This window comes from Gasterosteus aculeatus, chromosome 1 (genome assembly GCF_964276395.1).
Source record: "Gasterosteus aculeatus chromosome 1, fGasAcu3.hap1.1, whole genome shotgun sequence".
NCBI classification, from domain to species: domain Eukaryota; kingdom Metazoa; phylum Chordata; class Actinopteri; order Perciformes; family Gasterosteidae; genus Gasterosteus; species Gasterosteus aculeatus.
Genome location: NC_135688.1, coordinates 29,131,781 through 29,159,743, shown reverse-complemented (window position 1 = coordinate 29,159,743; position 27,963 = coordinate 29,131,781). Strand labels below are relative to the sequence as shown.

General features: G+C 44.4%; 1 protein-coding gene across 6 annotated transcripts in view; it reads right to left on the bottom strand.

Annotated features, from left to right (window-relative positions):
• LOC120826423 (voltage-gated inwardly rectifying potassium channel KCNH7) overlaps positions 1–27,963 on the bottom strand; it is a 90,852-nt gene that overhangs the window by 40,040 nt on the left and 22,849 nt on the right. For 4 of the 6 annotated variants that reach the window (XM_078102233.1, XM_078102236.1, XM_078102240.1 and 1 more), the window contains exons 1-2: positions 1,061–1,855; positions 118–348 (exon numbers count right to left, since the gene is read on the bottom strand). In XM_078102233.1, the coding sequence (XP_077958359.1) occupies positions 118–348; positions 1,061–1,136 (307 nt within the window). In that variant the 5' untranslated portion in view covers positions 1,137–1,855. Of the gene's footprint in view, positions 1–117; positions 349–1,060; positions 1,856–27,963 lie in introns of those variants that run through there. The other 2 variants (XM_078102245.1, XM_078102247.1) reach the window with 1 other exon arrangement.

Sequence of the window (27,963 nt, the reverse complement as noted above, 5' to 3'; positions counted from 1 at the left end):
CACACACACACACAGTTTCCATAATGCGAGGATTACTTTCAGAGAGGGAGCGACAGAGACCCGGTGGCTCGGCCGGCGTGCGTTTCTCAGTGGCCTGACAGGCCGAGTGTCACTCACCGTCCTTGCGGTGGTAGGTGATCTCCACCTTGCGCTCTTCTGAGCCCAGCAGCGCCTGGGCCACCTGGGCCACCGAGTGGCGGGCGGTGAACTGGCCGTGCAGGAAGTCACAGGTGCACGGCCGCTGCATGACGTCCGGCCGGGAGAAGCCCGTCATCTCGCAGAAGCCGTCATTGCAGTAGATGATGGCGCAGTTCTGTACCCGGGCATTGGCGATTAGGAATTTCTTGTCTGTAGAGCGGGAGAATGATCGTAAATACAAATACATATAAATAAATACAGCTGTGTTGCTTTGATCTGTTGATTATCCTCCATTATATTTCAGAATTTGCTCCAGTGAATAAGATTCATAAACAAGCTGGATTGTTTGGTTCCCGTTGATGAGATCATGTCAGTTTAATAACTCTAATCATTTGAAACGATCAGAGTTCTTTAACAGACTAATCAAAGATACAGATTTTAAGCAGTAGAAGCAGATTCATGGAACCAGATTCGGCTCCTTTGCGTCGGTCTGACAATGTGGTGTGAAGCAACAGCATCGAAAATATTGAAAAACTAAAACAGAACTGGAGGATTTAATACAGGGCCATGCAGGTGTTTGGAGATATTATCAGGAAGTTATTATTATTTTCTCTTTGATCCGTTTGTGACATGCAGATACTCGTCAGTGGAGCAGACAGAACTGTAGTTAGAGGGTTAATTAACTTACTTTGACTTTGCATTTACCTCTGAAGTGTAGTTCATCAAATTACTTAATATTTCTCCCTCATTTATTTATTTTTTTAAATCAATGGAAAATATAATTTCTTCATTGTGGCCCAGTTGGTATTAATACGGCTCAATAAGAGATGAATCGTTGTTGTCAGCGTGGAGGAGCGACACAAAAGGAAGGCAGCCCAACAAAACACACCCACACGCCGCAGACACACACACACACACTCACTTTGTCCTTCGAATTTCCGGATAATTACTCCTAGAAATGTGTTTTGTGGCGCGACATGTCCCCTCCGCACAGGCATGGCTCCTGGTGGTTTACGATAAAAAAAGAAAGAAAAAAGAAGAAGAATCTCTAAGTGAAGCGAAGCCGGTCCACCCGAAACGCGAAGTTCTAGCGGGGGACGAGCGAAGCCAGAGGGGCTCCCCGTTTTTTCTTTGTCACCAGTCCGTCATCCTCGTAATAAAACTCCCCCCGACCGCCGCCGCCGCTCTCTCTCTATTCCTTTCTTCTTACCGCCGCCCCCCCGCGGTGTTTCCCTTTATTTCAACTCGTGCCCGGTCGAGCGCACCGCGGAGCCTCGGCGGCGCTCGTCGCCGACGTGAAGATGGAGAGGAGAGAGCCGGCGACGCGCGGCTCCGCCAGCATCCCCCCCCCGCGTCGCTCCTCGAAGGCGCGGCGCGCGCGCGGAAGGGCTCGTCGTTGCGCGGAGGGAGACTGATGGCGTCGGAGGCCAATGGCGGAGAGCCGCTGCGGGGGGGGACCCACGTGGACGCGTAGACAAAGCGCCGGCCGGGGAGACTCGTGGGGGCAGCGCCGCCGGTAACGGGGGTCCCAAAAAAAAAACAAAAAAAAAAAAACGTACAACTGCGTCGGGTCACGTGAGCGGGAGAAGGACGCGCGGCCGCCGCCGAAGAAAAATCCAGCTGGTTCGTCACTTCGGACGCTGATTATTGATTTACTCCGCAGCACCTGCGACTTTTTTCTTTCTTCTCTGAGTCACATGACCAATAGCGCTCTGCGCGCGTGCGTGTGTGTGTGTGTGTTGGGGTCGGGGGCGCGCACGATCAGGCGCTGGCCCTGGTGCTTAAAAAGTAATACGTATCATCCCGACTCCCCTTTCAGACTTTAAATACTTTAAGGTTATGTTGTACGAATGCATCACATTACAGTTGTTGACCCCATGATTCATATGGCAAATCTTAATTAGGAAAGTGAAAATGTAATTTAAATGTATAAATAGTAACTATCTGTCGGATCAATGTGGTGCGGCTGATTGTTTAAATTCTCCTTAAATGGTGAAAGTATCAAATGGAAACACAACTATACAAACCTCACGAATGTGCTCAGCTGCACTTGGAAGCTGTAAAGAGCCGTAAAAAACACGGACAGGTAATTTGACCTCTGTGGTTCAGCGCTCTCTCCCTTTTCAATTTGTTACTCCAGTCCCACTTTCGCATTCATTACACCCCTCCGTCCTCCTTCTCCCCTCCCAACACATACAAAAAAACACAGTGAAACATCTGTCCTTATAGCTTTACATCTGGTCCTCAGAGAAAATCTCAGTATTCATTTAAAGGCCGTGGGGAGGGGGGGGGGGGGGGGGGGAGACGTGGCACATGCTGCTTGTAAGACCTTCTGTTTTAACAATGACTACAAGAGATTCCTTCGATCAATACTCTGCTCCTTAGAATAAAGTGCATGTCATTGTGTTTCCTTGCGGCTTGTGGTCCTGCCTTTGGCTCAGATATTGTTAACTATACAATCTGTGTTTTGTTGCTAACAATAAACAGTTATGGAAGTTGCATTCATAAAAACAAGCCAATGCAGAGCTACAAATCGTTTCTGTTCACTTTCCTCCCCTCCCACCCCACTGTGTCTCTGGCACACAGCAAGCACGACTCACTGACTCACAGACTGGAACAGTCGGCCTGCCTTGGAGTCATATCCACATTAAGGGGAATGGCAACATTAATAAATTGTACTTTAGCTCATAATTTGCTCGTTGAAAAGAAAGATGCCGGTGACAAACAACCATTTAACAGAGTGAAGAATACAATCCTGACAAAGTAAGCTCCCGCACACACTCATCAGTGTCCTTGTTACTGTAATGCAGCAGAGACGGGGCGCTAGAATTCCTGCACACATTCTCCAAAAGGAAAATAAAGGTGTGGACAAACCAGCCTTTGGCTCAGGTCATTTAAAAGACTCATTTCAGCACAGTGGAAAGCTCCTGAGGCTTAACCCATCAAGGTGCCTACTAGCTGGCGAGGACCATCCATCGGTCCATCATTAGGTCCAAGCCAGAATATTTCAACAACTGATTCCATGATATTTTTACAGACATTTAGGGTCCCCAGAGGATAAGTCCTAGGATACGCCTTACACCAAATGGAATCAAAGTCATACCAATTCTAGTGGCATTGTCCTCAGAGGACAAAGCCTACTGACTTTGGTGACAGAGCTTCATGTTGCCCCGAGGATGAGTTCTATGTTTATAGTTATCATGGTTTCCAGAGGATGTATCCTAATGACTTTTTGTGATTGTTTTTGACCTCTATGGAAACCCACTGCTCCCACTCTGTGGGATGGGTTAAATGCAGAGTTGGGTTAAATGTGTACTGACAATAAAGTTGAATCTATCTAAATATATAGTCAATTACGTTTTATCCCTGAGATGCTGTTAAGTTTGCATTGAATAATTAAGTTGAAATTAAGCGATGCAAGAGGGAGGTTGGTCTTAGTGGGAATTCACGAGGGAATGCTGAAGTAAAGCTAGCGAGTTTGAGTGTATTTCAGAAGAGTTATTTACTGTAGTTTAGTCCAGCTGTATTCCATTAAGTGCAACCAAGTGATCATTTCTATCAGAGCAAAATATTAAGACCCTTCGACTCATGGGAAATATTGTCCGTCAGTAGAGTAACCGTCCCGTAATTTTACGGTCAAATGAATCCACCCCGTGATTGACTTACAACTGTAATCAATTCAATTCATTTTATTTTGTATAACTCAAAATCGCAAATTACAAATTTGCCTCAGTGGGCTTTACAGTCTGTACACACAATCAAAAGCCATACTCATGGCAACCTATACAATGCCTGCAAACCACGTGGTGTTCTTATCATTCTTGCAGAAACTTACCAGTACCATTTGGTTAACAATATTAAACAATTAGCTCTGTTTGAGCATCAATACAACTTGGTTAAGGTTAGAAACCAAATGTGCAACAACGTAACCTTGTGGCTGACCCAAAACATCAGAGCCGGGGCAGATACGGGAGTAAGGGACATGAAGGAAGAACATAAAACGATAGAAAACACCAGGGTACACATGGATAACTTGGCATTTTAGGGAAAGTTAACATTGCTACCCAGCTGGACGACGACGATTATATGAATAAGATGTCCTTGTTATGTTAAACAATTGGAATGAATGTTAAATATCTAACCCCAAAAATGCGAGTTTGATACCTTTTTTTTTTTGCATTGAATCATACTGATATGTTTGCTGAAACTGATTGGCTGGCCCTACCCCAAAAAAAATCCACCAGCCGCCAACGGTAGCGCAGCACCATAGCGTAACACCATAGCGTAACACGGCAGAATACATAAGGTTACATAACAAGCATTAAGCTTTCTTTGTGTTTGTTGACCAACCCACCATCCATTCTCGCCAGTATAAGTATTATACCACCTAACGTTCAATTGCACCCACTGAATATACAACCTCACTCGCCTTGCTCTGCCTGAATGCCAAAAAAACAACATCCCAAAAACTCCCCATGTAATCTACTTATCCTAGTAATTATATCACTATTCCTACGCTATTATATGAAGGATTTCCACCCCTATGGGATCATCGCCAACATTATGATGTATCAAAGAAAGGGGAAACCTGGTTATTGCTGTAGTGTGTAACCTTGCCCTGAGCTTAGCTAATGAGTTGGACTAATACCAAACACAAAGAATCGTCCAGAATTGGCATTGTATGTGGTACAGTGATACAGCGGCAGTGAGGATTACCGAGGCTGACCTTCAACCTCCGGTTCAAGACCCCCAGACAGCAAACTTCTATCCCGCTGAACTATTCTAGAGCAAAGGCAGACACTAAATCCCCACTTGTTCCTCAGATTGTTAAGCCAAATGAGAACATCCCTCTTCAATCAATAGTATAACACATCATTATCCCCTCCAGTTGGTAGTGCTAAATCATTTAAAATTGGCTTCGACATGCAGAATTAAGGGAAGCTCGTCCGCTGTCAAATAGCCACGGCCCACTTAATGTGACAAAGGATTTAAAGGTTGGGACCTACAAGGTTTTTTTTCCCCCACGTTGTGTGAGTGGAGTAACGCTAACATGGTTAATCACATGGGCCGCCAACAAAACCAGCAGGGATTTCCCACCTTTGGTTGTACAGGATCTCTGTTGACTCGGTGTCCTTTTAGCCGTGCAGAATAATAAACCCCTCACTGCCTAATCTACTCAACGTCAGCGCGCTCAGGACCGCGCAGCGGACACTGGTTGGGAGTGTGACCGTGTGAGTATTTATGTGGATCATCTTTATATTTGTTCACTGCCTATCATGACCAGACAGGAAGTCTTTTTGACGTTTTAGGTTAACCCAGATGGGGGGATGTGGGGTAGTCAATGTTGAGCAGTCCACCCCTGTATTCAAATCTTCAAATTTATTGGGAAATACACATACTTTCCCAAACTTTCCTGATATAAATGTAGATTTGGTGCAGCATTGTTTTTAACTAATTGGCACGCTAAGATCCACAAAATATCAATGTTAATATCTTTAGAAAAGTGATTCATCCTCTGGGAAGTGTGTATATCTGTGAAAAGTTGTGCTGATCCATTCAGAGTGAGGGGGGGCAGTGGCAGAGCAGGGTTCTCCTTCAGTCAAGAGATTGCCAGTTAGGTCTTGATAGATAGTAGCACCTTACATCAGTGTGGGGATCGGTGTGAATGGATTCATGACATGTGGGATTAAAGCGCTTTAAATGATAGCAAACGCTGTCACAAACACAGACTGCGTAACCTCCCTCTCCGGCCATCTCTCCAAGAGCAAAGTCTTGTTTTGCCATTGTGAACATTTCTAAACGTAAATCCCCATGACTGCTTGACTGGTTTGACCGTTGCCCGTTTTGGGGTTCCTCCCTGTCTGCTGCCTGCCCTGGTCGGCTGCCTGGTATTTTACCACGAGTTAGTCTCGTCTCCACCACTGTATCTGCCGGTCCTGACCATTGCCTGTTTGACTCTGACTCTGATGCTTCACAACTCATACAGGCCCATCCACCCTTTACATGTAAATATTTCTCACCCGCTACTGGCGATAAATGAAAAATCGGGGGATCATCAAAGGTATTGTTCATCTTCTGGGAACTGGAAATCTGAAACAAATGCCATGGCGTTTATCAAATAGTTGCTTCAACCAAAAATATAAAACTCATGATGTAACCGGAGTAACGTTCAGAAGATCGGCACAATCAAAAGCGTTCATCCTCTGGTGACCATAAATGTCTGAACAAAATATTGTGGCAATCCATCCAATAGTTTACGGTTTGGATCAAAGTGTTAAAACGACACGAGCTGAACAACAGGCACGGCGCTAGCCGATGGCGGTGATGAAATTCAACAACTCAATGATGCCGCATCGTGACAGCGATAAATATGCGATAATCAGTCGAATCAATGATGCCAATGTTTCCTCTGTGAGGTCTTTGACCTTTTTGCAGCTAGCCAATGCTGCTGCAGTAGTGGAGCGGTTTAGGAGCCGGGCCTCGGCCCCCAATACACCGATATCAGCAGGGCAAACCCCTACACCCCAGGAATAAACCCTCCCACTATCCCTGCGCGCTCTCTATTTATTTCTGCCTGTTCTTGTTGTTGTTGGCCCCCGATCTCCGGAGGCCAGGAAAGGGACAAAGGATCGCAGGGGGGGAAGAAAGAGTCCCTGAGAAGAGAAAGGCGCGGATGATGAAGACTCACAAGAAAGTCAACCAACGTTGCTGGTTGGACTTTCGTTGTTACTGCGGTGACCCCCGCCAACTTTGTGTCCCAGACCTTTTTCCACCCCCCTCCCCCCTCCCGCCCTTTCACAGATAAATGTCTCACCTTCCCTCGACTGCTGTCTTGCTTATCTGTTGGGAGCAGTTCAGCTCAGCAGTTCATGGGAAATACTCGCCCGGATGGGGGGGCAACGCTGTTGTGTGGAACGATAACCTGCGTGTCACTCCAAGATACCGCCGGCGGCTCTCGGTAAAAACCCGTGGCGTTGTCTTCTGTCAGTGTCGCCATCACAGCTAAACGCCTGTGACTGCACAGCTCATCGCCGGAGAGAGGTGTCAACCCAGAGATGTATCGCCCCGCAACATGTCCCCGTCTCTTCGCTGGTCCACTCGAGGTGCAAAAGTGGAGTGACTCAGGGTGGTGTGTGTGTGTGTGTGTGCGCGTGTTTGTTTGTGTATGCACACACACGTATCTGTCCTTGGGAGAGTAGATTTTATTTTGACCGCACTTTTCGGTAAAGTGCGGCCATTTTCACCCATTGCAACTTTTGAATAAGTTCTGACCTGGTTTGAAGGCCCCACGGTGGGAATTGGCCGTTAAACTGCCCCATCTGGCCTCCCAGTTCTCTGCAGTCATACTGACAATAGGCGTTGTCGGTAGGGCTTGGCGGTATGGCCGAAAATGTATTCCACTGTATTTTGTACGATTCTGGCGGTATCACGGTATTTTTTTCCCAGTACATTTTTTAACACGGAAAGCTAAACAGCGTAACGGGTAGGCGGAAACGGGACTCAAATAGGGTGGTACTTTATTAATCAAAAACCAAAATCGGATGTGAAAGGTGCCCTGGACTGGAATGCTATAATTTTTGTTGTGTCTCCGTTTTAAGGTAATTTGAGGTTATTTGATTAAATATTTCTGAAAATTAACCACATGAGGACAGATGGCACAGATATTGTCCAGGTGTCCCTGGGCAAGACACAGAACCCCAAATTGCTTTTGAAATCGGGGTGAATGTTGAATGGTTGTATATAAATAGGGCCGCGTGTACGACTTAAAAGACGATAGGAAGCAAACATTTCAAAGAGTGTATAAAGACGGTTTCTTCTTAGAATGTCATGGACACAAAATCTCAAGCCTGGGTCTCTAGGTCAGCCTATTGTGCCGGTTCCCACCACCAAACCCATTGGGCACAGCACTTAGTCCTCTTCCTACATTAAGCTACGCATACGGCAAAAACCTGAAACTACAGCTGTGGTGCCAAACTCCGGCGCTTTGGTACCTCGTCTTGTGGACACCTGAGACCTGCACCTGTCACACACCTCTGTGTGTGTAATTAAATGAAACGTTGATTGCAATTACAGAAGGTGACAATCGCATCTATTTATGAGAGGCAGCTGGATGCCCCCTCTGCTCCAGTATCATAAACAAGTTATCTGGCAACGTCAGCGAGTCGGCGGTTGCATAAGAAGAATGATATTGGAACGAAGCCTTGTAAAATACATCACTCACTCGGCAGCAAAACTACTTTGGGGTTTGAATTTCGAATATAGCCTACAAATATAGCCTCATTTTAACAAAACCAAACAAGGTATGCAATGTAGTTGCACTGCTTGTATTTTTTTTCAAACCCATTCAAGACAGATATACATCATTTGGCAGCATACTCTCAGTCTCAGTACAATATATACTGTACACAGACCCTAATAGGCCGTCATCATCATGCAGTGTGATTAGTGTTGACAGAGCACACACAGACAGGAGGAGGATATTTCATTTTTGTTTACCGATTGAATTACATCTTGATAATCCCTTTAATTTCTTTGACGATTCTAACGCATCACACACGGACACTTTGGCAGACCCCTTGTGGTCCGTTTCCAACATACTGGGTGTGAAAAACATCCTGGTCAGTAAAACGTAAACAACCCAAGCACGGAGAACACGTATGAAGCGCCACTAAAGTACAAAAGTCAGAGGAAATGTTTCCTAATAACGACACCCCAAGAAGGTTGAAGCATGACGCTAACACTAGCATTGGCTTAGCATAACAAACTAGCCAGTCCAAAGTCCAGAGTAAACATTGTCTATCCATCCCGACTAAGTTATCTATAGCTCGTCCCGGAGAAAGTGGCTTCCCAGAGAGTTGTCTGTTCATCGCACCGGGCCAGGAAGGAGTCCCACGCAGAACCCCCATCTAATCCCAAATGTTTGGTTTTTATTAGCCTCGTTGCTCCGGCCTTAAAGCTCCCAGCTGCTGGCCGCGGCTTCATGATGCAGTTCCGTGTCCGATGTCTCAACGCTCCCTGCGTCTGTTTGTTTGTACAATGTGTTCTTGCACACTCGGGCCCCCCCGGGGACCACGAACGCTGTGGGAACGTGCGCGCGCACCCGTGTTTGTGTTTCAGGTGGCCTAACTATTAAGAGGTCATCCCTCTGGAGGCCTCCGATGCCGGAGCTCCGTATCTCCCGTTCATTACTGCACTGTTGTCCAAATCTCTGTCAGCACTCCAGCCATCTCTCCCCCCTCCCTCCCTCCCTCCCCTCCCTCCCCTCTGCCTCGCTCTTACTCGCCTGCTCTCCTTCTGTGCCTGCTCCAGCCGGTCTGAGGGATCAGGAGCCGCGGTTGCCGTGGCAACTTGTCTTGTATCCCCATCGCTGAATAGATCATTCCAGTATTGTGTTTGCCGCCGCCTCCCCTCCGTCGCAAAGCAACCACCAAACAGACACACGCGCCGATGGGTTTTCCCTCCTAAAACCAGAGAGACTATTTTGTGTATCTATTTTTTGGTTTCATTCTTTCTTCCTCCTCCACCCTCTCCTCCACCCATCATTGCATTTTGCTTTAGTCAGCTGACAGAGTGAGAGGAAATAGGCCTTCATCAAAGGCTGGTTTATGGCATTACGGTTAGCTGTGGTTTTTCTGGGATTACCCATCATGCCGCCTCCATTGGCAGGGTACTGGTACCCTATCCTGATGGTCTGTGACAGGTAAATACGGCATCGGGGCTGCATGTGGATTCATGCTTACACAAGCAGACATGCCGGGATGGTGCTTTGCTACAGATAAAAATTCACAACGTCTCTGACAGGGCGAGCTGCCGTGGAGGCGGAAATAATCCCACGGGATCAGCTAAAGTAACACTTCAACAGTTTCACTGAAGCCTGTTGAGAAGGTAGAGAGTGAAAGCGGCGCAGTATGGCTTATATTATGAATTGCCGAGCTATCACTTATGTTGTTAGCATATTCACCTTTTGTTTTTAAAAGTGAAAGCTGTTAAAATAATTTTCTCAATGGGTTTAATCAAACTCATTACTCAGCTGACTGAAGATAATAAAAAAATCCTGGCGTGAATTATTGAAACAGATTGCAGTGATCTTGATTTTGAACTTTGAACTTTGCACGAAAGGGATTCACCCTGCAAAGGATCATTTCACTCTGTAGATTTTGTCCCGTGGGAACCATGATGAAAATCGTATTTCACTGGATATACAGTGAAGATATTTACCTGCTGAAGGCACTGCAGGCCGTGCCCAACAAAATCAGAAGGATTCATCAGGACCAATGAATCTCAATAACAAATATCCAGCCATTTAGGGCTGGGAATCGTTATAGAAACATTATGACGCCAGTACCACTCACGATTGCCGTCAGGATGTATTTAAAACATAAATATGTTGAACCAGATTACGACCAAACTTACTTTTAATTAATATATTGGTCTTTTTGTAGACTTTGGTACAAATACCGTGAGAATTAAGGTATCGTTTTCCTGGAGAAGCGTCAATACAGCTTGGCATTGTTTTTTACTGAAGGCCCAGAACTCATGCCAATCCATCCAAAGGTTGTTGAGGTATTGCATTCAGGATGAAAATAGTGGACCAACATTGACATCCCTCTATGGAGCCACTCCACTATACAGCCCAAATAAAGTGCACCAAGAATTGAAATAGATTTTTACATTAAACTGTCTTTTGATTGCAGTCTTTGCTTTGCTACCTGCGCTCCATAAACCGGGCTTCATGCTTTCCATGGAGGCCTTTTTTGCCAAGTTTCAAAGAAAAGGAGCTCTTGGCTGAGCAAAGAGTTGCCAGGTGATGTTTTTTCACATGAATAGATATCCTGCAGCACCAGGCTCTCTGAGAAGAGACAGGCACACGCTATACTGTATATCAAGCATCACTTTAGATGTGACACGACGGTGCTGCAAGTGGACGGCAGTCAAAGCACTGCTCCCCAAAGTTCAAGCAAAACTGAAAAATTTGTTTCAGGCTGCTCCACATCCACTCAGGGATGCCTGAGAAGTCGCTGGATCAAGTTGTATTTTCCCATGGCACTGAAAAATGTTTGATTAAAGCCCAATTTTAATCTGCCGATTGATTAATCAACAAATTTATCACCGACCCTGCCAGGACAGGACAACCTCAGGACAAGCTCCCAGGTTTAGCGTATTGACTCGGCTCATCAAGTGGCAGATAGCTGACTGTGAATCTTGTTCTAGGAAAGTAAAGCTACTGCCATCTAACGGAGTGCAGAGGGCTAAGTAGAGAATGCAGCTTTAACCTACGGAGCTATTTATAGCGTTGCTCCAGGATGTCCCTTTAAAATGTAATCAGTGACAAAATTCAGTGTGTTAATGTCTCCGAAAGCTCCTGAATGCGTCTCTATGACTGGGCTTATTATTCGTCAGTATTCTATCCTGATGGACCGAATATCACCTGAGCCAGAATAAATCCCACTTCCATCAGAGTTGATCTTCTCAGCGAGCGCACAAACAACTCACTGGTAAAACCCGTGAGAAGTAATAACTGAAAACCAACAGTGAGTTCCAAAGAAGTGCAACATTCTGGGCTCCTTTTCTTTCCTGCTGGGAGTCGAGCAACAAGGGCGACACCACCTTCGATGCCCGTCGGTTCAATATGAGGATTAAGCTAGGAGATTATTAGATAAGCGTAGCATAATTGATCTACGCAACATATTAATGAATATATTGTGGAAAGATTTTATTTTCTTTTATTTGTGTTTCTTTCTCGTGCTAGTTAATTATAACTTTCAGTCCTTACGCTAAGCTAAGCCAAACTAACCGTGTACTTGCTCTAGTCTCACATTTAGCCTACAAACGTCTGTGTGTGTGGTATCCGTCATCCTGCATTACGTTTGTCAGAAAAGTGAAAACGTTACATGCTGCGCTTTTACACATAATCTGTGTGCAGCCAATTTATCTGGTCCATTTAGTTCATTTTTTTAATTACTGTAATTATATGCATTTATTTTTTGTATATTATGGTTCCACGGCAACCTTCAATTCAAATCATTCTTCGTATTTGGGTCCAAGTAGCATGAGAATTCAGCAGGCTCTTAAGAGGACAGAGAGGCCCACGACGTCCTGTATATTAGGCAAACTGTGATCTCTTTAAATTGCATAGGACAGTTTAGTAGAGGTAAGGAGGGAATTTTTCACAACATTAAGGCTTTTGATTGTTTCCCAAAAGAAAACATGTTGGCGTTTACAGCGAATATCAGAACTCTCAGGCTGGTCATACCGGGAACCTGCTGCATGGTGTTTGTCCAACACTCATATTTTATGAAGTAGGTGTCACTGTATTGTATTTATGAAGCAAAGGTGTGGCTTGGTAAGACGATATCATCTAGCTGTAATTCATACATGTGTATCAAAATGTAAATCTGAGCAGCTTTTATTCAGTCGTCATAAGAGGAATGTTCGTGTTCTTCTGTAAGAGCTCATGTCATAACGGACCAATGAGTGTGTATCGCCCTCTGTTGGTCATATCATTTAAACACACCTATCATGTGTCTCGTGTTGGGCTTTCTGCCAGAAAGGATGTATTTTAACGCCAAAAGCTAATATCCTAATATATCATTATCCTAGCTTTACCCATGTACCCTGGGTATAATAGTTTGAAAATGAAATGAGATGACAATTTCCATCTTTAAAATGTGGAGATTAAAGATTAAAAACAGAACATTTGAATGTGGGAGCTTTGCAGGTACTATTGTTTGTTTTATGACTGAGTCATGCTACTTTTTTGCTCGTCTTTATTGCGAAGCTAAATGGCTGTAGATTAATCTCCAGCCAGATTCAAAAGGGCCTAAATAAAAATTAAAAAAAACATTAATACAGTAACAATCTACTAGGCAATTTGTTAATTGTTGCTGCATTAATGTTAATCCTAATGAATTAGGTAATTCAGTTGCTCGGCTAACATGTTGAGAGCTGCAAAGACCTCCGATATTCATTTAAATACTCAGAATTTAAAATTTAGCACCGTTTGAAGGATGGAAATTAGCGTAATCAATTAAATCATCTAAACCTTTGGCAGAAACATTTGCAGGAATCTGTGTATTTTCGTGGGCCGGTTGGACCGCTGTCCAAAGTAACTTTTTCACCGGTCTTTCTTTAAACTGTACCTTGAAAAACTTGAAAGCAAATAGCACCATGGAAAGGTTCCTAAAGCAGTCAGACACATCCGACCCTGGTCCCCAGCGACCCATTCAGAATAATCAGGATCATTTACAAGTCCCACTTTCAACGGGGCGAACGCAATGTGAAAGAGGAGCCGCGTCGCCGCCGGTGTCAGTCAACCCACGGCTGTCGGGGGCGGGCTCAAAGCTCAAGGCACGCTTTTATTCCACCAGACGATCGTGTCGCGATCAATCATTTACCGCACCTTTCCAAATGAAATCCGGCCCGACGCCAGGAGCGTCCCATCGCTCTCTGCCGCTAACTGCGAAGCGACGGCAGGGCGGCCCAACGAAACCGGAGGCGGCAACTTCGCCAACCAAGAGTAATCCACCTGACCGAGTGCCAGTCCATCTCCATTCGACCGCCTCCAGTTTCTCCATGACTCAGACCGAACCTTGCACGGACGCCCCGACCGGGGGCCCGGAGGCCGAGCTGAGAGGCCTCGTCGTGCCTGGAGAGAGATCTCAGCCACTTAAGAGGATGAGCGGTGGTCTGAGCTCCCTTCACACGTCCCAGGGCAGCATTCTGCTGAGAGCAAGATCCCGGCGGAGCCACCGATAGCGGGCTAAGTGCCCTGTTAGTTCACTACCTCCCCAAACCTTCCAGCTCGATTCCCAACAGCCTCTTAAGAGACGCTGCACGGCTGCTTCTTTATTTATTTATTTTGCTCTCAAAGCAGCTGAGCAAAGAAAAACACATTTGTCACACTCAGGAGATTTACAGGTATCAACGCCTGTAACAGCCCATCAACCTCCTGCTGCTGCACAGCTTTATAGACACAGGCGGCTTTTGTTAAGCCATTACTGGGAAGTATTTGCTTTTCATTTTCCTCAGTGTCACTGAGAAAAAATGAAGATAAAGCTGTCAATGTTCTTTTTTATAAGCAACGTAGATGGCGGGAGGGAGAGCGGATCGCCGGTGGGGGGGTGCTTCGTGCTCAGACACCTTCAAGGTTGATTAATAATGTCTTTCCTTATGTTGCGTTCTAAAGGTGAGAATGTCGTCCATGTTGTCTGCACAAAGAATTGCTTTGGTTGGCAATTAGAATTCAATAGAACGACTTTATACCGCTGGATCTCGTTGTGCATCCCTGTGCATATGGTGAAAATAAATGATCCTCCGATTCTACTTTCAACTTTCTTTCAACTGCTTTCATTTTTTAAATGGGTAATTACCTTAAATGTTTGGGTGCAATGACAGAAAACTCGTGAGTCTGATTGCAGTTATTTTATCCTGTGGTTTTGATTTCAGACGAGATGAAAAACGCAGGAGAGAAAAATATACAATTCAGACTGGTCACCAGAACAGGTCCTTCCGCTCACATCGCGTCCGCCATGTGATAAAAAGTAGATTTGTTGGGGACTATCTGCAGCTGAATACACAACTGGCCATCCAGTGAGCATTTTCTACCCAAAATAAAATATTCTTTTCACCCTACATCGATGAAATAAAGGCAACAGGTAAATAAATAAAACCACCGGTTTTCATTTGGAAAGTGAAAAGTCAGATGAGCAGGTCCCGGCTCATTTGACTCCTTCGACAAAGGAAAAACCTTATATGGGCGATAGGTTTACTGACGCTTATATCATAGGCTTGTATCCAAGTGGCGTGAGGTTAAATATTTAAAAAATAACGGTCGCTCACCCTGCCCGTTGCACAGCATCTCTATTTTCAGGGCTAATTTACAGAACCCCAGAGCACAGCAGTCAATCAAACTCTCGGGTGGACGGGCTCGCTCCGCTGCTCCCAGGACTCCTCACTAATGGAGCAGGGGCTCGGTAACGCCGCTGAAAGGGGACTCGTTTGGCTCACGTGGTGTTGCAATGGTTTGGGCGTCCTTGTGATTTCCCTAATGAGACTCGGCCTGATGATAAAGGTGCTGCATATTGAATGGTTACATCCCATTTTCGATTTAAAATGTTGGCTTTCTAGGGTTTTTATTATGCAGGTATTATCAATTATGGATCACAGATGTTAAGGTGTATTGCTTTTTTTAAATATTTAATGCGTCTAGACTGGAAACTCAATAAGGAGAGAACGGCCGAGTTTCCTTTCAGCCCGTCTGACTGTATCAATAAGACGCCCATATTCATCAAATTACAACCTGTGCTTAGGCCGAGTACAGCGTTCATCACTACGCAGCTCTATTAACCATCACGTCACCCACAGCTCTTCTTTCAGGTCAGCTGACTTACAACATATAAGGATAAATACTAATTAAATGACCAAATCCTCAGATGTCGTTTAAACATGCCAACCAGGAAGTGACTGAAAATAAAGAGAGAAACAAAGACAGGAGGAAACTCCACAGACACACGATGAGAGAAATGTCAAATAAACACAAGGCTACTACCTATAAACAGGTGAATATGAAGATAAAAAGATAAACAGTTTGAATAGAAGTGAAATCATTCCATTTTGGGGGAATTATCTTCTGATCTCTGCTTGTTTCTCACATCAGTTCCACTCGGTGCCAGCAGGTGGCGCTCTGCTCGCATGGATGATGAAGAACGAGGACCATGACATCTTCACAGAGACGGTCTGGTTCTGGTTGTATATTTTTCCCGAGCCGGAAAATACCAAATTCTATTAAAAATCCTTTTAAATAAATAAACATTCATTTCTGGCTTATTAGGATTAAGACACCATTTTAAATCCCACATGTCAGATTCTCTTCACCTGCCTTTAGGTTTATTAAAGCAATAAATACCCATTTCAGATAATTATCTACATAAATACTAATAATTTATTCATCAACATAAATAAATGTTTGGTATTTTGACACAAAATAAACTGCAATAATTAACTACAAAACTAAAACTTCAAATGCAGTGAACATGTGCTTGTTTTAAACAATGAATATAAAGATATCTTTCCGCACTCAGTGTAATATAAATACAGTCTAATAAAATATCAGGTTTTAATCAGCTACTATCTTTAGGAATATAATATCAGCAAAAAGCAAATAATATATTCTAATATTTACTGACCTGTCCTGATGAATTGAATAAACAACTGATTATTTGTCTTCCTTCAATCTATTACTTATTCTTTTGTCCTCCTATTTTTCTTCCCAACACTCAAAAATCTTCCTTCTACCTCCGATTAAAATCTTTATAGCTGGTTGTAATGAATATTAAAATAGGACCACATTACATAACACAAACACAATAGAGGACATAAAATAAAATAGCCAGTTCAAGTATGTAATTATTTTAAAACTTAAATTAAGAATTGGTATATTTAGGTTATTCATCGTTTGATACCTTGTTTCAGAGCAGACGTTGTGACACGTTTGCTGGGTTCCGTTCACGTGTCCCAGGTAGTGAGTGTTAAGCGGGAGCCTGAAACCGGCTCACCTGAAGGGGATGCAGCCCTTTTATGTAAAGAAATGCTGATATGAAGCCCTCTAGTGACCCATTTAAAGGCTATTTGGGAATATCACGTTGTCGTTCACTGACCAAGTGGTCACTACTTATAAATAGTGTAAGGGTGCATAATGTAGAAAGAAAATGCAATTAAACTAAATACTATGTCATAATTGACCTATGATGGAATTAAAATGTTACTATTTATGCATGATGTTCTGAAAGTTTAGGGTAGTTCTATATATATATATACACATATATAATGTCATACAAATATATATATGTAATAAAAAGTTGCATTATTATAATTTTATTTTTTTGCTTCATTGTATTCTACCTGGATAAACGTAGACGTTTAAAAGCACAGATTTACTACTACAGATAATAATAATACCCGCTCAGATGTGTGCTTTTCTATGCGTCTATAGTTGTACACAGCAGGTTCTGCATGATGATAACATTTCTGACCCCAGTGCACAGATCGTCTGTTCTCCACGGCTTCTTTAACTCGTCCTCAGGCCTGCTCGGCGCAGCGCGTACAGGCCGTGCATCCCCACCTTGGATGAGAAGCGCTCCCCTGTAAACGTTGCATTTTATCCCTTTGCTGTGTGAAAAATAAAAGGCCCCTTTTTCCTCGTACCCAGCGCCCCCCTCAAGGTGGCGATGCACCTCAGCAAACCAAGCCTGCGTCGCCGCCGCCGATGAGGCGGCTTCATTTCTGCTCCATGTCAGAGGCAGTCGGGGAAAAAAAAAAACCCTGATGTCTTCCTGTGCGGCTAATGAGAGGATGAAATAAGGAGCCGTTAATGCTCGAGTCAAACTGCACCTTTTTCTAATTCCTCCTCAAACCGCGGCCGGCTGCGAGGGGGCTGTTTTGGCGCCAGAAGGAAGAGGCCCACTAAACCGTGGCTGAACTACAACAGGAGAAGAGCAGCAATATAAGGGCGGAAATATCTTTGGTTTTCGCGACCTATTCGAATCTTACACACTCAAAGAAAACCGTTGAACCCTTTTTTCTTCCTCTAATCTCATAAGTATAACGTGATGCGTTAAATGGTCACTGCCACGCTACACATAATTATAATCACTTTAATGGCAAGCGCGCTCCTTCTTTAAGAATCCGCCGCATTCGCACGAGGTCAGCGGGCTGATTGCAGTTGGTTTTGAGAGCCTCGGGGTCCTCCGTTGGTGTGTGTGTGTGTGTGTGTGTGTTGGGGGGGGCAGCCGCCTACAGGTGGGCCTTCTCCTCCGGGGGCGTGGGAGTGAGGCAGGAAGTAAGGTAACTAAATCAATATCATGTGAATTATTAAGAGCTTCCTCCGTTGTCACGCACCGCGGATATCTCTGAGAGATGCACCCCCCCCCTCACCCTCCCCTCCTCCTTTTCCTTCATTTCCCGTTGCAAGTTTCCCCCAATGCACGCGGCCGTCTGCACGCACGCGCCCACACATGCGCTGGTCTTTAAGCTCACCCTTGTCGGAGTGCTCATTAGTCAGTGCAGTGATGCAGAGTAGCCCTGTCATTAGCTGAGAGCTCCGTGTCCTGCGCTCCCTTTCCCTCTGTTCTGTCCTTCTTCCCCCTGCTCGCCATTCGTCTTCCTTTTTTTTTTTATCTCAGACGCCGGGGGCATTCCGGAGATCTGCATGACAAAGATCTCCACTAATCCCGCCGACGTCCAAACACCCTCCGCAGACCGTCTTTATTAGCAGAACTGGGATCAGGTATCCTAATTGCCTTCGCCACTTGTTACTGGAGGAGCTCAAAGAGTTTGCTGGGCTCTGCCTTTGTTTCCTCTCCCCCGACCTCACCCGTTCCGAATCGGCCTGTGCGCCATGTGTTGACAACTATCCTGCGGAGGTATCCATTGTTACCTTGACTGGGGTAAAACAGTGTCGGAATACTCCACCGCGAGTTGGTTTAGTCTCCACTAAATGCCGAGGATCAAAGAAAAAGTGTTTTTGCATGTGACTTTATCATCGTTCCAACGGGGATCTTAAGGAAAACCAGGGAAGCCATTAACTAGAGTGTGCGTACACTTGTTACACACATGCAGCCTTCTCGTCTTCACAGTAATCAGCTCAGTGAGGTTGAGGGTTAAAGATTGTGGTTTGGGTTAAAATAACTGACAGCTAAGTGAACAATGATTTCTCCTCTCACACACGGCATGAACCCAATTTTGTGGATTGCACACAAATTAATTTCTGTGTGGTACCAAAGCGTCCCCCATACGTGTAACTTACGTGTTAATGTCCAGGGAAAGATCGTGGTTTGGGTTAAAACTCGTACGTTGGTTAAGTATAATCTGTTTGCGATAAATGTGACCAAAAAAAATAAATCAAATATACTTTTAAAGAATACATTTTGTAATATTACAATAATAATAAACTAATGACAAATAGAAAGGAATCTACCGTGGCCATAACCTGCGATGCATAAGATCTGCTGGTATGTTGTCGTCTCCTTTGGACGCATTAAATCTCAAATCTGTGTCGCTTATTGTCCACAAATAAAAAGTCCCAGGACGTGCAGCTCACATGCGCTTTTCATCGGGATGCACGCAAACACATGTTGCCCTTTCTGCCTCCCGTTAACCCACACGCGGAGGTCATTTTGGAGTGGAATGAGTATTTTACCGCTGATACCTTCATGTTGTTTGCAGTACTTTTCACTGTACGTTGTACTGGCACTTGAATAAGGAATTCGATTCCAAGCTTGATGCAAAGAGAGAGACTTCATGCTGACACACAGATCTAAATGTGATGTTTACTCCGGTGTCAGCACCCATACGACAGGGAATAAAGGGATTAACTACTTCAGTGGGCAGCAGGTATTTCTGAACCAGATCAACTGTGTCTTCACCGCCGCTCCTTTCATACTTGTGCTATTTGCTTTCTGTCCAAACGAAACCGTGAGATATTTGCATCAGCTGTGATGGATTTGATTTGGCGTCCATCCTCACATCAACAGTAAATGTCATGTTTGGCTGTTAGCGCCTTCTGAATCAAAGACTAATGGCCTCTATCATCATTTTTGCACCAACATTCAACAATTACAGCGCGGGGAAATGCATCAGAGGAGAGGGGGATGAAATGAGTGCGGCCCCTGTGGCTCAGCGAGGCCCACGAGCCGAGAGCTTGACGCCTACTTTTCCTGCACTGGGCGACCTCCCGCCCTGCTGCTACAGTCATTATAGGCAACATCCATGCTCCCTGCACCCGAGCATACCTCACAGCTCAATGCAGTAGGATCACGCCCGTCCTCTGGAAAGGCATTCTGGGAAATGTAGGAAATCAGTAACTGAAGTTGATTTGTAAAAATAGGTACGCCGGCAGTAACAAACTCCTCAATGCATTTGATATGTTATTGCTAAGAGTTCTGATTTTTTCAAATGTAGGTGGATGAATCCGCCGCAAAAAATAGTTCCCAACATATGAACAATTTCCTCCCGTTTCAAAAGGAAACTAAAGTGTTTGAAGAAATGATTTGCTTTATTTCCAAATTAAGACATTCTGGGAGAGATGTGTTATCTATACCGTGATCACAAAAACATGCAGGAAGGAAAATATATAACATCATTTGTGGTTTGGTATGTCAGGTTTGCATCTGCTCAGTTTATATCAAACTTATCAAAAGCAGTACTAAATCTGAAGTGAGCAATTGAATATATTTATACGTACTTTCGTATTTTAAATGTTGGGTATTGAAAAGCTGAAAATACACTGAATAACTGGCTTTGAAAGTTGAATGATACCAATAGTCTATGAACAATGTGGCATGTTTCAAGGTTTTTTGAACTGTAGTTTATTGCTATTGCAGAAGCAGTTGAAGGACTATTATTGAGTTGGAGAAGGGTCTAATTATTAAAAGTTGAATAAAAGACATCACGTGGTAAACAAAAAGTTCAAAAAGGACTTTAATAAGTGAGAGTTTACTGAGAAGGAGATTTATTTTCAAACGTTTTTAAGTCATAACAAAAGTAAAACAACGAGCACTTTAATACAGTGTGTATTTTATTTGGAAAAACTAGTCTGTTAAACTCTGCATGGCTTTTATTGTGAAAAACTAGCTCCACCGCTGGTTTTCGCTGGTTACGATCGCACGAACTCCCCTCCCCAGGACCCCCCCTCTAGAGCCACAGGGTCGGGGCCCACTCACAAAACAAACCCCGACGTTAACCCCTCAACTTCAACCCTCTTCGAACGGGACCTCGTTCTGTAGCCCTGTGATCCGCATACGAAATCTTCTAACCAGCGCCGACACACACCTACACGCGTGCTAGTCCTCCATCTGGAGGGCCATGTGTAGACCGCTGGCTGATAAACCCGTCAAACAACGAGGAGACCTACCATTTGCTCAGTCTCAGGACCCATCACGCCTAATTTATCTGCGCGGAGTCGGAGCCGACACACCGATCGGTCTTCCTCCAGCTTTCTTGTCTGGGAGTCGGCCTCTTGTTTACCGGCACCATCAGTTAAAAACAGCATCGACGTCTGATACCTGCTCAGCTAACGACAGGTTGTCAATCCGACGGCGGCACAGGGAGGAAGTGTGTTTTAACTAAAAAAAAATTCTCAGAAATCATCCCAGCCAGTTGAACGTTCCGGCAGACGTTCTTAGCAGATTCATGTCAAGCTATTTCTGTCTGCAAAAACACTCATCGCATCCAACCTGCTGCGTTGTGGTCGTCGCCATCAACAAACGCAATTAATGAACACAATGATGTTGGACATTCCTCCTCGCTCGTGGTGCATTCCGCTCGGCGTGCTATTACAAATGACCAAACACTCCACATAATAGCGCATCATTTAGCCGATGTCCTTCGCTGGCTCGGCTCCCCACACAGTCCACGCTGGCCATCAAAATCTCTGCGATGGAGCACATTAATTACACCCAGCCAGAGACAGCTACGATTACAATTTCACACGTTTGAATGGACTACAGCCATTTGTGGCACAAAACTGCGGCGGCAGAGCAATGACTTTGGAGAAACGGGAGGAGGGGAAGTGTGTGTTTGGGAGAGGGGTTTCGTTATTCTCCGGAGAACTGCAGATGAGGGGAATGTGGACGCGCGGATGCTGACAGCTCTGGCGTTTGAGCAATGCGCTGTAATTGCATGCAAATGGAGCCGAATCTGTATCTTAACACGTCTTCATTAGCCGGTTCACACGTGTCTGCAGCTTGGATGGAGGCACAATGGAGGGTCGAAGTTAATTCTTAGGCCTGATTCTGTTTTCATATTGGACAACTTTAATTAAGCGATAGATTAAGTTTGGAAGGGACGGTTTAATGCATTGAATCCCATGAGTGCTCTCATAAACAGCAGAATGTAATCAGTCAGTGATATCTAATGGGGTTGAAAATAGACACTGACGCCTACATTTTCAACTCCAAGAGACTTTTACCCCCCCTCTACTTTAAATAGATCTTAAACTTTGTGCTAGGATACGTCTATGCGAGAAATGCACACTATTGTTTTATTCCATAACCAAAAAAAATGGTATTTCTTGCCAAAAGTCACCTGAAGAGAGTGACATCAGCCTCGTGTCTGAGGGTAAATGTGACGGTGCAGCCGGAGTTCGCGTAGTTCAGCAGAACGAATGGAGTGAGCGGGAACGCGGCTGGCATAGCCCGCAGAAAAAGGTATCAAAAGTGACCCGGCAGCACTCCCAAAGCTCACTGTGATGCTATGAATCCTGTGCTTATAAGTAAACTCTCTGGAGGTTTAAGCTGCTTCCACGCTGTAGGCCATTTGTTACTTTTGTTGGAACTAATGGCTACATTATTTCAATTGACAGTACGTTTTGTTAAGCTTATGTATTATTAGTTTGATTCTAGGCTGTATTGTAGATAAGATGGCAGCGACGTAAACGCTGTATACCATTGGGAGATGTTCAGCTTCCTGTCGATTGCATACAATAGTAATGTTTTATTGCGAGTGCTAAAAAGCCATGATACAAACATGACGTTTTACATATTTTAAATTTAAAAAATAATGGCTAACATGTTGGCTAAAACAGTAGGGCAACAACAAGTAAAACATATATTTTAAATTCAGCTGGGTTTTGGTGAAAAACCGCTGTCCTATGTGGAACCCACGCTTAGAGATACAGACGACAACAATAGAAAAGATAAAAACACAGCTAAAGACGCAAAATCCGCCTAAAGCTGGTTGGAAACTACAGAGCCAGGTGATGGATTTCTTTTCCATTATAGACACTTATTTGATCTATTGTTAATATTGAAATATTGATTGCTACTACTTTAAAAAAGGGAAAGAAACACAAATCAAAGTGCATCACTAGGGGCTCAGATCCAGTGGCTCAGGTCGGACTTACAGGTTCGCTGATGGGAATGAGGCATGCAGCAGCACACATTACATTCATCCTGCGTCGCTGAGGGCGTCTTCGCTCTGTTTTGTCTTCTGTCCGCTGGAATTGTTTTGACCTGTAATCCCCAAGATTATTGTGGCTAAACTGCCCACTGTGTTTTTTTCATGCTCTTTATCAACTCCCGGTACGCTTGGCCGAGAGGACGTCTGGCCTCTGGATGCCCTCAGCCTGACATTCAGGGATCACAGGGGTACCTTGCTGTGCGCGCGTCTGTGCGCGCGTCTGTGTGTGCGTCCGTGTCTTTCAGTGTGTCCGCGGGAGCATGGGCGTGTCCTATGCCCTTGGGGCGGACACCAGTTCCTAGGAGGTAACAGCAGGTCAGGGGGCGCAGCAATTAGGAAGCAGTTGGAGGCATTAATTAGCCCATATATCACTTACGCTGCTGTTGATATAGGATGTGTACCTTGAGCTGGACATAACCTCTGGACAACTTTGCCTCATCATCATATTCCCTTTTAGGCTTAAGTTGTGCTAATAAGTGCTTAAGTACTCCACCTCAAGTCACCCCGAAGCTGGACAGAGATGACATAACATGTAGCAATGATCACGTAATAGAAAATACCAAATAAGGCCTGACGCCGGCCACTGGGAAATAAGAGTCTTTCAATCCCGCGCCCCATCTTCAGGCAACGTGTCTGCTGAATTCACATCAGGATTTTCTTCTTTCTCTTTTTTTTTCTCCCCCACCTGTGATCCGAGCCCGCCTTGAGCGGTTTGATTTTCCTTCTCTCTCTCCAAGAAAGGCTGTGAACTTTCAAAGGCTGCGAGAAAAGCCGCGGCTGAAAACTCAGAAGGGTGTGTGGGGGGATGGGGGGGTGCGGACGCTAGAAAACCACGGAGGTGTCTGTATCGACGGGGATTGACAAGACTACCCACGTGAGGGAAGGACGGCCTGTGAAGGGCTACACGAGGAGGAGGACGGGCACGTGGACAGACCTCTTGGTGGAAACGCCGTCAAAGCGTTTGGCATGGCGGGGTGACACAGCGGCGAGCGACACCCCCGGCGATCAGCTCCCACCGCTGTCCCCTTACCGTCAACCCGCAGCCCAACGGATAAGCGGGGAACACTGTGGCGGCTCCTCGGGGAGCGCGGAGGCCATTTGGGCGAAGTTACCTCGTGATTGACAGGAGCCGACGATAAAGAGATGACCGGCGTCGAGGGACGGCGGCCCTCGTGATGGAGTGCTCACGGGGAAGAGCGACTATTGAATCCTCTTTTTAATCTGTCCGTCAAGGTTATTGAAAGTGCCGTCTTCGTTATTGCATGCCAGCCTTGGACTAGGAGGGGCCATAAGTACGAGAACACACACACACACACACCCACCCTGTATTGCTGGTCAAATAAACAGGCCGAGAACAAATTCACACATCTGAGGTGGGACGGATGCACAGACGTGTGTCACCAAGACGCCAAAATGAAAAAACATGGCACTTATGTAATGTTTTTTTTTTTTTTGTCAACAGCTGTGAATCCTGACGCCGTCGCTACTTCATTTTAGCGCCGCGCCCGCCTCCCCTGTCGGTCCGGTCCAGGTTACACCGAGGGAGCGCCACTCCAAACCCCCCAACACCCTATTTTTCAATCAATGTTCATCAGCGAGTCTGGCAATAAGTTGTCAATGGGATTCTCATTAGGATTCAAGTGTGCTTTTGAATAATATTCTATGGTACTGAATCACAATAACAGATGACAAGTGGCAGTTGAGAGCTTGTCATGAGTGCATTTTAATCAAAAGAGGGGATGGAGTCAAGGCAGAAATTGACGTGTGTCTCAAACCACTGAGCGCATGTTCCTGTTTTGATTAATAATCTTTAGGAGTTAAAAAAAAAAAACATTTCAATAGGCATATGGCACTAATTTTTGTGAATACCCAAAATCTGTACTCGTTTTTTTGGTCTCTTCCGATTTCCATGAGTTTGTGCAAAGCAAACTTTTTGGAAGGAAAAAAAATAAAAACACCCTCCTTCCTGTTCATTTGTAATATTCGAGCTGTGTGGATTGCATGACCAACCAAATGGAACTAAATGTAATTAAGATCTACTCAAGGTTAATTTGGTCAGTAATGGTATTAAGTATGTATGAAGTAGGCTTTTTTCTAAATACCAGTCCATTAAATCTGTGTTATTAAAGAACATACTGAAATGAGACCAAGCATATACACATTAAAAATAATTAGTTTGTTCTGTGTGTGTTTCTTGAGAGAAGGAGCAGAGTTTAACGAAGGTGCGATTTTAATGTTTATTATCACTAATTGTCTCGTCATTCAAACATGTTTTCTTTCTCCACGATTTCTTTTCCTCTTCATTTTGCACAAAGCAAGATATTCATGTACTTTGGTTAAAAACGATTCGTCAACGTTCACTTATTTGAGCTCCATTCAAATTGGGAATAAAAGACGTTTTTTCAAACGGGAATCTTCGGTAAGCAAGGATTGCTACTTGAAAACGGGCATCTATCCAATACTGACATCCTTCTATTCTCTCATAAATTTCATTTGAAATCTTGTTCATAGATTGCCCTTAAAGAGAATAATTTTCATATACAAAAACCGTTTCTTTGTTATCCGTTGCAAGGCTAGACTCTGAAAAGGGTCTGAAATTACCAAATCCATCAAGAGCCAACGCATTTCAAAAGGCACTACCTCTTATCAAAGGCTTACTTCACCTTGTATTCAAATTTCCCTGTATTATTTGACTATTCATTTCTTTTTCAATAGTAAATATCTGGAAGATATAAACTCTCTGAGAGGTGCATTTTAGTGGAGAAAAATAATTTATTTACTCATTCGTGGGCTGTAATTTGTGTCCCTGAACCATCAATGGCTACTAAGACTACTGCAGAAATAGAAATGGTTGACTTAGTTCCAAGTACTGTCAAACCTCCAGTTATCGCTCCAGGTAGCTGCTCTCTATTTATATCAAAAGTTCTCCACCAAGATAGAGGTAATATCTGGTTTCTTAACACACTATATACACTACAATTAACAACGAAACAATATAACGGGACCAGCGTTACGTTCGGAGTCTAGCTAACGTTAGCGCCAGCATTACGTTCGGAGTCTAGCTAACGTTAGCGCCAGCATTACGTTCGGAGTCTAGCTAACGTTAGCGCCAGCATTACGTTCGGAGTCTAGCTAACGTTAGCGCCAGCATTACGTTCGGAGTCTAGCTAACGTTAGCCTCAGCATTACGTTCGGAGTCTAGCTAACGTTAGCCTCAGCATTACGTTCGGAGTCTAGCTAACGTTAGCCTCAGCATTACGTTCGGAGTCTAGCTAACGTTAGCGCCAGCATTACGTTTGGAGTTCAGCAGTCAGCTGTTTGAATATATCCTTTAGAATGTGTTACAAGACACCTTTTGTACCGTATTCCCCTCTTTATTGAATGTGTGCGGATGTGCATTTGAGTGCATGAGCGCGCACATGGGAATATTTGTTTAAGAGAGAGATTGTTACGACCATAACATCAGCTGCAGTTTACACTCCAGCGGCAATTAGAATGCCTGCTTGTTTCTGCGTGTGTGTGTGTGTGTGTGCGCTCACAACATATGCTGGAGTCAGTGGAGAATAGTTTTCCCCAGAGAGCACGGCCCTCTCTAGTCAGCGTCTCAAATTAGAGGGAGCAGCAGCATAGCGGTGCCTCATCCCCTTTAATAGCATTTTAACTGTTATTGGAGCTCTTATATATGAGCATTCAGTGATGCCGGCGCGCCTATGAAAAGGACAGTGCCACAATAGCCCCCAACTGAACTGTGACAGGCCAATTAATGAGCCTTCATTGGGAAACAGTCTGTACATAGGTCACGTAAGAAGCGTAATTAAAATGCATTGTAGATTCTTATTTTTATTGAGAGCGTTAAATCGAAAGAGGGAGCGCAAGTCGTTATGACGATGTACGCTGATAGATTTGGGCAAAAACAAAAGGTGACTGTAGCGGCTTGCACGCAAGAGTTAGCGTGTGTGTTTGCCACCACGCGCACACACACACACACACACACACACACACACACACACACACACACACACAGAAATGTCGACCATGAGGCTTGATAGATGTGTCACAGTGGGGATGTGAATGGGAGCCAATTACATTTATAATGTCAAATGTGGTGCAGAAATTAGCTTCAGTGTTATTATGTGAAAGCTAATTGCAAGGAAATGCTAAAATGATTTAAATCACCAGGGCCATTTCAAGATATTAAGACATTTTGAAGATAGCACCAGCACTAACAATTTGCACCACCCCATTTTATAATTACATTTAATAGGTTGTCTTATCAGTACTCCAAAAGTGGATTTGGATTATCGCCGGCTGGACCAGACGGACAGAACAAAATTGTATTCTTTTTTTTTCCGTTGGAGTGATGAGTGCTGGCTATTCTGCTCATAGGAGGAGAGAGAGAGAGATAATGTTCTGGGGGTTAAACTCTTGGATTGCCTCTTCAAAAGGTAAAATGGAGCAGAACGCCATTGGCAGGGCCATGCTTTGTATTTTCAAGAAGGCCGACTGGAAGGTCTACTATTGGCATTCATCGCCACTTAACTTCCCACCGCAATAGATTTCCTACAGTATGCAAAGACACATACAGAGCGTGTTGCCAAGCCGTCCTCAGAGTTGACCCCATCCAGCAGCACTGACCTCACCATTGTTGGCGCGCTCAGCATTCAGATTGTATGCTAATAAGGGCAGCCGATGGAGGGAGGGCGAGTCAGAGACATGCTTTGTTATTAATTGTATGCAACACTTGAGTTGCTGCTACTTATTAATGTTCAGGTTCCGACACTCGAGCGATTTCTATAAATCATGAGCGTTGTACAGTATGTGAGATTTCTTCATGAAGGGAGGATTGTAAAAAGGTCAAGATATTAAATAGTC